The sequence below is a fragment of the Lepidochelys kempii genome, chromosome 25 (assembly GCF_965140265.1).
Source record: "Lepidochelys kempii isolate rLepKem1 chromosome 25, rLepKem1.hap2, whole genome shotgun sequence".
Taxonomy (NCBI): Eukaryota; Metazoa; Chordata; order Testudines; family Cheloniidae; genus Lepidochelys; species Lepidochelys kempii.
The window spans coordinates 10,807,403-10,819,683 of NC_133280.1; the positions used below are offsets into that span (position 1 = coordinate 10,807,403).

The window sequence follows — 12,281 nt, forward strand, 5'->3', positions numbered from 1 at the left end:
AGACAACGCTGATGCCTGTATTCATATACACAAAGCGTCTCCCAAATTCTTGCCTCCCACAGGTCCTTGTTTGGAAGGCAGTCAACCAACACCTCCAATTAGTGTCTTTCTGCACTGCCCCAAATACAGGATCACTCTGGGGCAGGATGCCCCAGGGCCATGATGCCCCAGGGCCACTAACTTTTGCTGAGAGCTACATCAGCCATCTGAGCAGGCCAGTGTTAGGGAGGTAGAAAAATGGATTAAAGTCACCTTGACCCTACCCCAACCTGGACTCTGACTTTTGTGCAGCACCTTCTAAGGGACACAGCAAAGCATCAGCATACTGCCCATTTAGATGGTAAGATCCTTGAGGCGAAGAGCACACCATTTTGTCAAGTACCTAGCACACGGTGGGTGCCATATAATGAAACTTCTGCAAGTGCTGCACCCACCCGCCTCCACCCGCACTTTCCTGTTCATCTCCCTATCCAATTCAACTGCCATGACTACTCTCAAAATCACCCAGACTCACTCCAGCTGCTAGTCATTTTTTTCTTTTAGACACTCACTTCCCTGCTCTACTCTGAGCATTCTCGGTTCCCTTCCCATCATTCTCTCGGCAATTTTCTTTTCCCGCTCCTCCTCCATCTCTTCTTTTACCTTTGGCTGCTGACTGAAGAGTGGTTTATGACATCATGTACAGTATTAGCAATGGCTGCAGAAGTCAGATTGCAGCATAAGACATGGTGGCTGTTGAATATGCTGTAAATTGAGTCTGGTACCAAGGTGCATTCTCTTGATTGCTAGAACACAAAAGTGTTGAGCGGGGCTAATATCTGGCCGGAGGAAAGATGGTCCAGTAGGTAGGAGGCTAGTTTAGGCTTTGAGAGAGCCAGGTTCAATTCCCTGCTCTACCAGAGCCTTCCTGTGTGGCCTGGGGCAGTCACTTAGACCCAGGTCAGTGTCTAGAACCATGTCTCCCATTGAACTCATGGAAGTTAGCAGCTTCAGTACATTTGACCCTTGTTCCCCATCTGTAAAATACAGATAGTATTTCACAGGGGGGTTGTGAGGATAAATATATTCAAGAGTGGGAGGTGCTCAGATACTATGGCAACCAGGGCTAGATAAGTACCTGAAATAGAATGTGAGCACTAGATGCTGAGAGGCTTTGCTTGTCCCCCTGTTGATTAACAGTATTCAAGTTTGTTTAGCCTTAAATAATGGAAATACTCAGGATATCCGTTCAGTGTTGGGCCCAGGTAGTTTTACTGTGATTTTCCTCCACAAGAGGAAGGAAGGTTCTCCCTTCTTAGGCTTTTAATTTCCCTCTTTAGTAATCTGTACGCTTATTAAGTAATTACTGCCCCTCTGACAGAATATATGATCTAGTTGAGGGCCTCCTGTGGCCTGCACGATTTATTATATTCTGCCAAGACAGGTATCTCATCAATTCTATAGAGCAAAAAAGTTGTTGTTTTTTTTGTGTTTAAAAGAAAGAGAGGTTACACTTTAAGGCAGGGCCACTGCTCAACCACTTATTTTCCCTGTAGAAGGAAATCTGACACCAGTACACAAAACAGGGAGGACAAAACAGGGAGTTAAGTTACCACCAACAGGGAAGACTACACTTTTTTTTTTGTTGTAATGCAAACAAATTTATTGGGCATATTCATCCTCTACATGCTATTTTCCCTGCTGAAGTGCTGCAATCCCCTTCTTCAAGGGGGGGCGGGGAGGGAGAGACAGGAAGAGCTTCAAACACAAAAGCTACTTGAAATAGCCAGAATGCTGTATGCAGAGTTTCCAGAGCCTAGATGAGGTGGAAGCGTGGCAAGCAGGTAGCTAGACTAAACTCCTTACTAAATATTCAGCCAAGTGGAAGATCGCAACAGATGTGGAGCGGCTAGACAGCTCTGCGTGATAGTCAATAGCCATTTAGCTCAGGAAATGCCAGTTAGAAGTCAGACTCTTACATGCAGCAGATCACTGATGGGATCACTCGCTATACAAAGATTTAGGGACAGGCAGGGGCTGAAGATGCTAAAGGTTCTTTTAGCAAAACTGAATCTAGGTTCATGAATTTGTTCCACATTATATTTTAAAACCTTAAAGCAATCTCTAGCCCCTTGAGCATTATCACAATCTAAAAACAAATGAACCTTTCCCTTGGATGGGATCCAATGCAGAATAGCAATTAAGAAAAAAAAAAGGAAAAATACAGGATTTTAAATAAACAACATCTTAGAATTTCTTGACTGCAGCATCAATGTCTGGAATGATCTCCTTCAAGTGGTTCCACTGTTCGGCAGATAGGGCAATCCCTGGAAACAGCAAAGGAGAAGGATTACAGAGACATGCCTGCAGAGCCAGGCATAGCATAATCAGCAAGTTCCACAGCCAAGGTGGCTCCATAAGGGCAGTTATAGAAGGGAAATTTATGATCTGAATCAGATCCCAGAACAGAAACTGAGGCAGCCTTTTAAGCAAAGCGTCTCCATGTTAACACTCTAGCAAATATGAAATGTGTGCTTCTGTGGTCCTCCTCTAGTACTATAGAAATATGGAAAGCTTTAATGCTCCTGTGAGACGGTATCCCACATTTTACAGATGGGGAAAAGGAAGTAAAGAGGAGGAAACTGCTAAATGGTCCAAGGTCATAACAAAGCTGTAAATAAACCCTAGGAGCCCTCACTCCCAGTCCAGCAATTAGAGTACCGTCCTTTGTCCTGGCCAAATGGGTAATGCCAACTCCCATCCCAGCAATTGTAATTTCAATTACAAAATCTACCGCTAACATTCACTATGATGGCTTAAACTTGGAGGAATTGGCTTCTTTTTAGCTCCTTAGGCAGGAGCTAAGCCACCCGCAGAGAAAAAGCCAACTTGATGTAACTGGCCTTTTCCATGGAAAAGAAACATGGTAATGGGCATGCCAACTTGGTTCCACCCAGATGCTGTCCACTTGTTTCCTGAGCAAAACCAAAAGTAACATGTCCTGACACTTAGTCACAAATTTTATTAAGTTTTAGACAAACATCAGTGGCTAGAGACAGTACATCGAAAAAGAAGAGACCGCATTCATATGAACATTCCTCTACAGACCCAAGTTCTAAGTAGCAGATGAACAGATCTTCTGTCTTAGAATCATAGAATAACAGAGTTGGAAGGGACCTCTGGAGGCCGTCTAGTCCAACCCCCTGCCCAGAGCAGGGCCAATCCCAACTAAATCATCCCAGCCAGGGCTTTGTCAAGCCTGACCTTAAAAACTTCTAAGGAAGGGGATTCCACCACCTCCCTAGGTAACGCATTCCAGTGTTTCACCACCCTCCTAGTAAAAAAGTTTTTCCTAATATCCAACCTAAACCTCCCCCACTGCAACTTGAGACCATTACTCCTTGTCCTGTCATCTGCTATCACTGAGAATAGTCTAGATCCATCCTCTTTGGATCCACCTTTCAGGTAGTTAAAAGCAGCTATCAAATCCTCCCTCATTCTTCTCTTCCGTAGACTAAACAATCCCAGTTCCCTCAGCCTCTCCTCATAACTCATGTGTTCCAGTCCCCTAATCATTTTTGTTGCCCTTCGCTGGACTCTCTCCAATTTCTCCACATCCTTCTTGTAGTGTGAGGCCCAAAACTGGACACAGTACTCCAGATGAGGCCTCACCAATGTCGAATAGAGGGGAACGATCACGTCCCTCGATCTGCTGGCAATGCCCCTACTTATACACCCAAAAATGCCATTGGCCTTCTTGGCAACAAGGGCACACTGTTGACTCATATCCAGCTTCTCGTCCACTGTCACCCCTAGGTCTTTCTCTGCAGAACTGCTGCCTAGCCATTCGGTCCCTAGTCTGTAGCGGTGCATTGGATTCTTCCGTCCTAAGTGCAGGACTCTGCACTTGTCCTTGTTGAACCTCATCAGATATTGTATTCTGGGCAAGTTTCCCACATGTGCCAAAAGAGTTTAATCCCCCTTCTGTCTCCCACTCCCCCTAGACTGGCACAGAAAGGTTTCAAAGGGATCTGTTCCTGCCTTTCATTATAGGATAAGCTGTTTGCTTTAAGTGACTTATGTACAGTGGTAACTTCTTTGAAGGAAATTAATTTCTGGAGGGTAAACCATGCTTAGTGTTCGAGGGGCAAATCAAGCTGAAAGAAATTCATCTGCACAGACACAAAATCAATAATGAGAACTGAACGGTTCCTGGGAAATTTCATGTAACTGAATCTCTGCTGAATACCCCAACACATAGGGCAGAAGAGGGGAATAACTTACAGACGTGGCCTGGGAACTTAGAGTCAAGTGAGTCAACTAAGCAAATCACTGTCAGCCGGAAAGTTGCAACGTAAAGGGCCATGAACGAACATTAACTCAGTAGTGGGAGAGAAGTTCTGGAGTGAATGATGCCCCTGTTCCACAGCAGCCTTTAAATTACTTGCTGTGCTGTTTTCCTCTTTCCTTTGTGTCATATAAAAATTACGTCAGATCATGTTATTCCAAGGACCGCATGGCTCTTTAATAAAGGGCCACCCGAACTCTGTTCCACTGAGGGTCACACTGGGCAACTTGCCAGGAGCCTCAGATATGCACCTTATGTGGCACATTGCAGTCATCCTGGCTTTAATATGGAGGTATAGCCTGGAGGGATTATAGAATTCCAGTTTCCGTTCAGATTGAGATGGAATATCATATTCTGGGATCCTGCAGTCCCTGCTGACTGCACTTCCACTGTTAAAAGATTAGGGTGAATGCACGTTACACTTTACAACCCCAGAGTTCTAACAGACCCATGTGCCAATGTATGCTGCTTCAATATATATTTAGTTTTGTCTGTCAATAGCCAGACGCTGGATAGCAATGTGCGAGTTACAATTTTCTACTTTCCTTTGGCCTGTCTTATTTTACACCCACAGAGGTGCTGTTTATAAGAGAAATAGTTGGATGGGAGAAAAAGGGAGCAGGAAGGGTGAAGTCTGGTCAAATTAAGGTACTACATCCCTGCATAGTGGAGCCTTATGCTGGCTATCAGAATAACCCCATCTTCGATCATGTTCCATCTCTTGTCTTTTATCTGATATTCAGTTTACCTATTGTTCATGTCCTTCCTCAGTTGAAGTCCCCCTTCAGAAATGGGCAGGGAGCCAAGCTTCATAGACTAAGGTCACTGTGCTGGTTGCTCTTTCATTAATAGCCCATCATGGGGCCGTGCAGCTCACTTTCCAGCATCAAATGGCAGTGGGAATATTGGAGACTTTCAGAAGTTGCTGAAGTCAGTTATTTAAAAAGAATAATGTAAAGTTTCCAACTCCTGGATACAAGACTGCCCTAGACTCATTCATGATTTTAATTGTATTGGAAAGGAGATGGATATGATGCATTACTGCCACCTAGTGGAGATGTCTGGTTACCTTTTCTCCCAGGTTTAGTGTCCCCCTCCTTATCTATGTAGAATTCTCGGATATCCACAAGGACTTTCCCCTTAAAGCAGGACACTCGGACATAGCGCATCTTCCCAATCTGCAAAGATATTAAACCACAGTTAAAGAAAGGTCTGGATTTGAGTTGAGGAACGCTGCAACCAGCTTCATATACATGAATATCATCCATATTACTTCATCTCATTACTTAAAACTCCATTGGGTCGACACAAATTGTATTTAACTGGAGAGAGAAAGGACAAACCTATGCAAGAAACCAGGAAAGAATTCCGATTTGGCTAGAAAATTAACAAATAGAAATATGTGTGTGCATGTGGCGGGGGGATTTGAAGGAAGTGACAGAGGTAGATTTGTTTGTAATACCAGATCCTCTCCCCTCCCACCAATACCTGGAACATGCCCTCCTCTTCACTGTCTTGCCCTTGACTTTTGGTTGCCACCTTGGAAGTTTTGGCCTCAGTTTTTGGCCTTTTCTCCGGCTTGGACGGCATCTCCTTTTTTCTTTTCTGTAAAGAAGAGGTCACAATTGGACAGTTCCCCCTTCCCCTTGTGATTAATCTAGTTCTCAAGTCTATGGGGCTTCTAGATAGTTCAAATGATGGGACTTACATACATTTCATCAGATGGGATCTGATAAGTCACTCACAGCCTCTTCAGCAAGACATACAAACTGCAATAATACTAACATGGCACTCTACTGTTAACTACACTAGCAACCAGCAGTGCTTGGGCTAAACGTGTCTGCAACCTCTTAAAACTAGACTGCAGCCAGTAGAGTGGGACAAAACTATGAATAATTACATTAAAAACTACACTAAAGGAACATTCAGGATGTAAAGTCAAGCCCTCAAAATTTAGGAAGTGCTAGAATTAAAGTTGTTTGTGCAACCGTCACTCACTGCATTATGATATAGCCTTTACATGGCTCTACAAGGCTGAACGCCATCCAGATCCGGAAAGCAAGGGCGGAAACTGCTCTCCCTTCACCTGCTGTGACTTTTCAAGTAACATTAGAAAACCCCCAAAGCCTCTTCTGCTTGGCATGGATGCAAAAAAATGATCCACTTGTTGTAAGCATAGGGTTTGCTTCAGTGCCAACGAGCACCCTAACTTGCACAGTGGTATGACATGGGAAGGACACTTAGTTGCTGACTTTCACCCCAGAGTTCACTCATGACAATGATGCCCACTAAGTGAGTACCCTGAAATTCAGGTTATTATTTGCGTGCCCTTAGAGGATTAACTAAAGCACCTAGAACATTGCTCCTTTTTTTCCACGGGAGGGGTGTATGTATAGGAGGGGAATACCCGATATGTGGAAGCAAAGTCAGACTCATTCCCCAACTACTGTATATTGATACCTTTTCATTCTCAGCATCAGATCCACTGTCTGAAGTGGTTGTTTCCACAAGCTCCTTGGACTTGGGCATTCTGGAAGACAAACACCAAAGAAGAAACACTGAACCCTTCACTTGCAACCCCACACAACATTTATAGCAAAATAACCCCCTCCTCACACTACAGATCATTAGCTGCTAGCACAGATAGCTCGCTCCTCCCTCTAATGGCAGAGTCACTAGGCTTCACTTCATGTGGAGTAAATGACACAGAGTCATAACAATGCTCCAGTTCCAGTAATCTAAATGGGCAATTCAGTCTTCAGCAGTTGTCTCGGAACGATGATTAAATCAGATGTCGTGTTGTAAAGCCACATAACATGGAAGATGGGCAAGAAAAAGAGGGATACGAAAATACAACACTCCTTTGATCTCCCCAACATTTCAGCATCTCTCAAATATTTCTAAAAAAACCACAAGGAGTCCTTGTGGCACCTTAGAGACTAACAAATTTATTTGGGCATAAGCTTTCATGGGCTAGAACCCACTTCATCGAATGCATGGAGTGAAAATACAGGAGCAGGTATAAATACATGAAAGGATGGGCGGTTGCTTTACCAAGTGTGAGGTCAGTCTAACGAGTTAAATCAATTAACAGCAGGATACCAAGGGAGGAAAAATAACTTTTGAAGGAAGGTGCCCAGCAGCGCACCAGTCACCTACTCTGAGACGCAGAGTAAGAACTCTGCAGTCATCACAGAGTGCAAGGAATAATTCCAGGGATTTTTGCCCAGGCTCCTTACCACAAGGACGACTGAACTGAGGCTAGCTGGGGTGAAAGAAACTTTGGTGCCCTGTGCTAATGGACACTCATTACAGAACTAGACAGAAGGAAATGGAGAGAGGAGAGAAAACGAGGGAGAAGGGTTGGAAAACTCCAGGTGCTGTGTACAAGCCCAGGGGAACTGGCAGTCTGAAATCCCCATGCCCAAATCAGATCCAGTAAGTAAGAGGATGAGCAGCGTGGTTTCATTGGGAGGGGGATATTAAAGCAGGTCCCCAAAGCTGCTCTTTGAGGGGGTGAACACTGTCTCCGAAGCTGTGAGCAGCAGCGACCAAATGGTCGCTTCAGGGTACAAGGTGGATGGGACAACCATGGGAGCACCCCCAGAAAGGAGAGAGGCAGCAGGAGGAGAAGGTGGGGACTGAAAACTCTGCTGCCCTTCAGCAAGCCTTGCCCCATCCTCCCAAAGGGAGCGAGCAGCAGAAAAGGACAGAGGCTGGGATCCCAAAAGGCCAGGGGTCCCCAGAAGGGACCATGTTAGCATTGGGAGGAGGTCCCTGTATGAGGGGTAGGGCACACAGCCCCTTCCTACACAATGCCTAGCGATCCCCAGGAGCCTGGGGCATGACAGGCAGCATCTCAGCCTCGAGGGATTGTGGGCCAGGGGAGGAATATTGGGGGGTCTGAGGCAGAAGAGACAGGGGACACAGTGGGAGCACTGAGGGAGGTGGGCAGACATGGAGGGGTCCAGGGCAGGGGAGTTGGGGTGCTGTTGAGGGGGGTCAGAGGCAGGAGACCCAAGGGGAGGGGGCTGTTGGGGAGGGTCAGAGTCAGGAGGGCCGAGGCCATGGTGGGGGGTCAGATGCACGAGGGGCTGTTGGGGGGAGGGGGGTTCAGAGGCAGGAGGGCCCCGGCATCTGGGGGAGATAGGGCTGTGGGGGGGGGGGGTCAGAGGCAAGAGGGCCAAGGCTGTGGAGGAGGGTCAGAGGCACGAGGGGCTGTTGGGAGGGGGTCAGAAGCACGAGGGGCTGTTGGGAGGGGGTCAGAAGCACGAGGGGCGGGAGGTTGTTGGGGTGGATCTGGGGGAGATATGGAGACGGGGGCTGTTGAGGGGAGTCAGAGGCACGAGGGGTTGTTGGGGAGGGGTCTGGGGGAGATAGGGGCTGTTGGGGGGGTCAGAGGCACAAGGGCCAAGGCCGTGGGGGGGGTCAGAGGCACGAGGGGCTGTGGGGGGGTGTCTGGGGGAGATAGGGACTGTTGGGGGGGTCAGAGGCACGAGGGGCTGTTGGGGGGGATCAGAGGCATGAGGGCCAAGGCCGTGGGGGAGGGTCAGAGGCACGAGGGGCTGTGGGGGGGTGTCTGGGGGAGATAGGGACTGTTGGGGGGGGTCAGAGGCACGAGGGGCTGTTGGGGGGGATCAGAGGCATGAGGGCCAAGGCCGTGGGGGAGGGTCAGAGGCACGAGGGGCTGTTGGGAGGGGGGTCAGAGGCATGAGGGCCAAGGCTGTGGGAGAGGGTCAGAGGCAGGAGGGGCTGTTGGGGGGGCATGTCTGGGGGAGATAGGGACTGTTGGGGGGGATCAGAGGCATGAGGGCCAAGGCCGTGGGGGAGGGTCAGAGGCACGAGGGGCTGTGGGGGGGTGTCTGGGGGAGATAGGGACTGTTGGGGGGGGTCAGAGGCACGAGGGGCTGTTGGGGGGGATCAGAGGCATGAGGGCCAAGGCCGTGGGGGAGGGTCAGAGGCACGAGGGGCTGTTGGGAGGGGGGTCAGAGGCATGAGGGCCAAGGCTGTGGGAGAGGGTCAGAGGCAGGAGGGGCTGTTGGGGGGGCATGTCTGGGGGAGATAGGGACTGTTGGGGAGGGGTCAGAGGCAGGAGGGCCAAGGCTGTTGGGGGGGGGGGTCAGAGGCACGAGGGGCTGTGGGAGGGTCTGGGGGAGCTAGGGCTGTTGGGGGGGTCAGAGGCACGAGGGGCCGTTGCGGGGGGGTCACAGGCACGAGGGCTGTGGGGAGGGTCTGGGGGAGATGGGGCTGTGGGGAGGCATGAGGGGCTGTTGGGGGGGGCTCTAGGGGAGATAGGGACTGTTGGGGGGGGTCCAGAGGCACGAGGGACTGTGGGAAGGGTCTGGGGGAAGACAGGGGCTGTGGGGGGGGGTCCAGAGGCACGAGGGGCTGGGGGGGTTGAGGGACATAGGGGCTGTGGGGGGGTCAGAGGCACGCAGGGCTGTTGGGGGGGGTCTGGGGGAGATGGGGATGTGGGGGGGGTCAGAGGCACGAGGGGCTGGGGGGGTTGAGGGAGATAGGGGCTGTGGGGGGGTCAGAGGCACGCGGGGCTGTTCGGTGGGTCTGGGGATGTGGGGGGGTCAGAGGCACGAGGGGCTGGGGGGGGTTGAGGGACATAGGGGCTGTGGGGGGGTCAGAGGCACGCAGGGCTGTTGGGGGGGTCTGGGGGAGATGGGGCTGAGGGGGGGTCAGAGGCACGAGGGGCTGGGGGGGTTGAGGGAGATAGGGGCTGTGGGGGGGTCAGAGGCACGCGGGGCTGTTGGGGGGGTCTGGGGGAGATGGGGATGGGGGGGTCAGAGGCACGAGGGGCTGGGGGGGGTTGAGGGAGATAGGGGCGGGGGGGGTCAGAGGCACGCAGGGCTGTTGGGGGGGTCTGGGGGAGATGGGGATGGGGGGGTCAGAGGCACGAGGGGCTGTGGGGGGGTCAGAGGCACGCGGGGCTGTGGGGGGGGACTGGGGGAGATGGGGATGGGGGGGTCAGAGGCACGAGGGGCTGGGGGGGGGTCAGAGGCACGCGGGGCTGTGGGGGGGGACTGGGGGAGATGGGGATGGGGGGGTCAGAGGCACGAGGGGCTGTGGGGGGGTCAGAGGCACGCGGGGCTGTGGGGGGGACTGGGGGAGATGGGGATGGGGGGGTCAGAGGCACGAGGGGCTGGGGGGTCTGAGGGAGATAGGGGCTGTCAGGGGGTCAGAGGCACGAGGGGCTGTTGGGGGGGTCTGGGGGAGATAGGGGCTGTCGGGGGGTCAGAGGCACGAGGGGCTGGGGGGGTGAGGGAGATGGGGGCTGTGGGGAGGGGGGTCAGAGGCACGCGGGGCTGTTGGGGGGGTCTGGGGGAGATGGGGCTGAGGGGGGGTCAGAGGCACGAGGGGCTGGGGGGTTGAGGGAGATAGGGGCTGTGGGGGGGTCAGAGGCACGCGGGGCTGTTGGGGGGGTCTGGGGGAGATGGGGATGGGGGGGTCAGAGGCACGAGGGGCTGGGGGGGGTTGAGGGAGATAGGGGCTGGGGGGGTCAGAGGCACGCAGGGCTGTTGGGGGGGTCTGGGGGAGATGGGGATGGGGGGGTCAGAGGCACGAGGGGCTGTGGGGGGGTCAGAGGCACGCGGGGCTGTGGGGGGGGACTGGGGGAGATGGGGATGGGGGGGTCAGAGGCACGAGGGGCTGTGGGGGGGTCAGAGGCACGCGGGGCTGTGGGGGGGTCTGGGGGAGATAGGGGCTGTCGGGGGGTCAGAGGCACGAGGGGCTGGGGGGGTGAGAGAGATGGGGGCTGTGGGGAGGGGGGTCAGAGGCACGCGGGGCTGTTGGGGGGGTCTGGGGGAGATGGGGATGGGGGGGTCAGAGGCACGAGGGGCTGGGGGGGGTGAGGGAGATAGGGGCTGGGGGGGTCAGAGGCACGCAGGGCTGTTGGGGGGGTCTGGGGGAGATGGGGATGGGGGGGTCAGAGGCACGAGGGGCTGTGGGGGGGTCAGAGGCACGCGGGGCTGTTGGGGGGGTCTGGGGGAGATGGGGATGGGGGGGTCAGAGGCACGAGGGGCTGGGGGGGGTGAGGGAGATAGGGGCTGTGGGGAGGGGGGTCAGAGGCACGAGAGCCGAGGCCGGGAGGGGGGGGTCAGAGGCACGAGCCCCCCCCGTACCTGGCGGGGAACGGCGCGAGCGAGACTCTCCGACTCCGAGCGCTGGGCCCCGCCCACGGCGCCCGCGACTCCCTCCTAGCGCCGGCTCCTGCCAATCACCGCGCCCCGCGAGCCAATCGCTGGGCCCGATTCCACCAAACCCGTCCCGCCCACAACCGAGCCAATCGCTGGGACGTCGGTCAGGTCGGTCCCCCCCCCCCCCCCGTCTACCCCCCCCACAGCTGGGCAAGGGGTGGGCATGAGCTGATAGAAGCAGGAAAAGCTCGGACTCCTGGGTTCCTCCCCTTCCCTGGGAGGGGCACCTGCCCAGAGGATCAGAGCAGCAGACCCAGGACTCCTGGGTTCCATTTCCAGCGAGGGGGGAGCCCCCGGGTGGGCTACAGCATCCCTGGGACCCATTTCTCCTTCCAGTCGAGGGGCAGAGTCCGGGGATTAGAGACCAGGGCTCCTGGCCAGCCTGACTGGAGGGGACGGCTGACTCGGGGGTGAAACTCCTGGGTGGCCTGCAGGCCCTGGGTCAGCACCGCCCTGCAGCCATGCTAGGTAGGGCCCTACCAAATTCAGGGTCCATTCTGGTCAATTCCACGGTTGTAGGCTATAAAGAATGGTAAATTTCATGATTTCGGCTATTTAAATCTGAAATTTCATGGTGGTGTAATTGTAGGGGTCCTGACCCAAAAAGGAGTTGGGGGGGGGGAGGTTGTGGCATTCAGAGCTGGGCAGCCGGAGAGCGGCGGCTGCTGGCCAGGAGCCCAGCTCTGAAGACAGAGCTGCTGCCAGCAGCAGCACAGAAGTCAGGGTGGCCTGATGGGGTTTTGCCACCC

General features: G+C 53.1%; 1 protein-coding gene across 1 annotated transcript; it reads right to left on the reverse strand.

Annotated features, from left to right (window-relative positions):
- Positions 1-1,634: 1,634 nt before the first annotated feature.
- Positions 1,635-11,530, reverse strand: LOC140903247 (activated RNA polymerase II transcriptional coactivator p15-like). The gene is made up of 5 exons (XM_073324220.1): positions 11,458-11,530; positions 6,788-6,857; positions 5,816-5,932; positions 5,397-5,505; positions 1,635-2,306 (listed from the first exon to the last, which is right to left on the reverse strand). Exons 2-5 carry the CDS (start codon positions 6,854-6,856, stop codon positions 2,227-2,229), a joined length of 375 nt encoding a protein of 124 aa, XP_073180321.1. The 5' UTR covers position 6,857; positions 11,458-11,530; the 3' UTR covers positions 1,635-2,226.
- Positions 11,531-12,281: the final 751 nt, after the last annotated feature.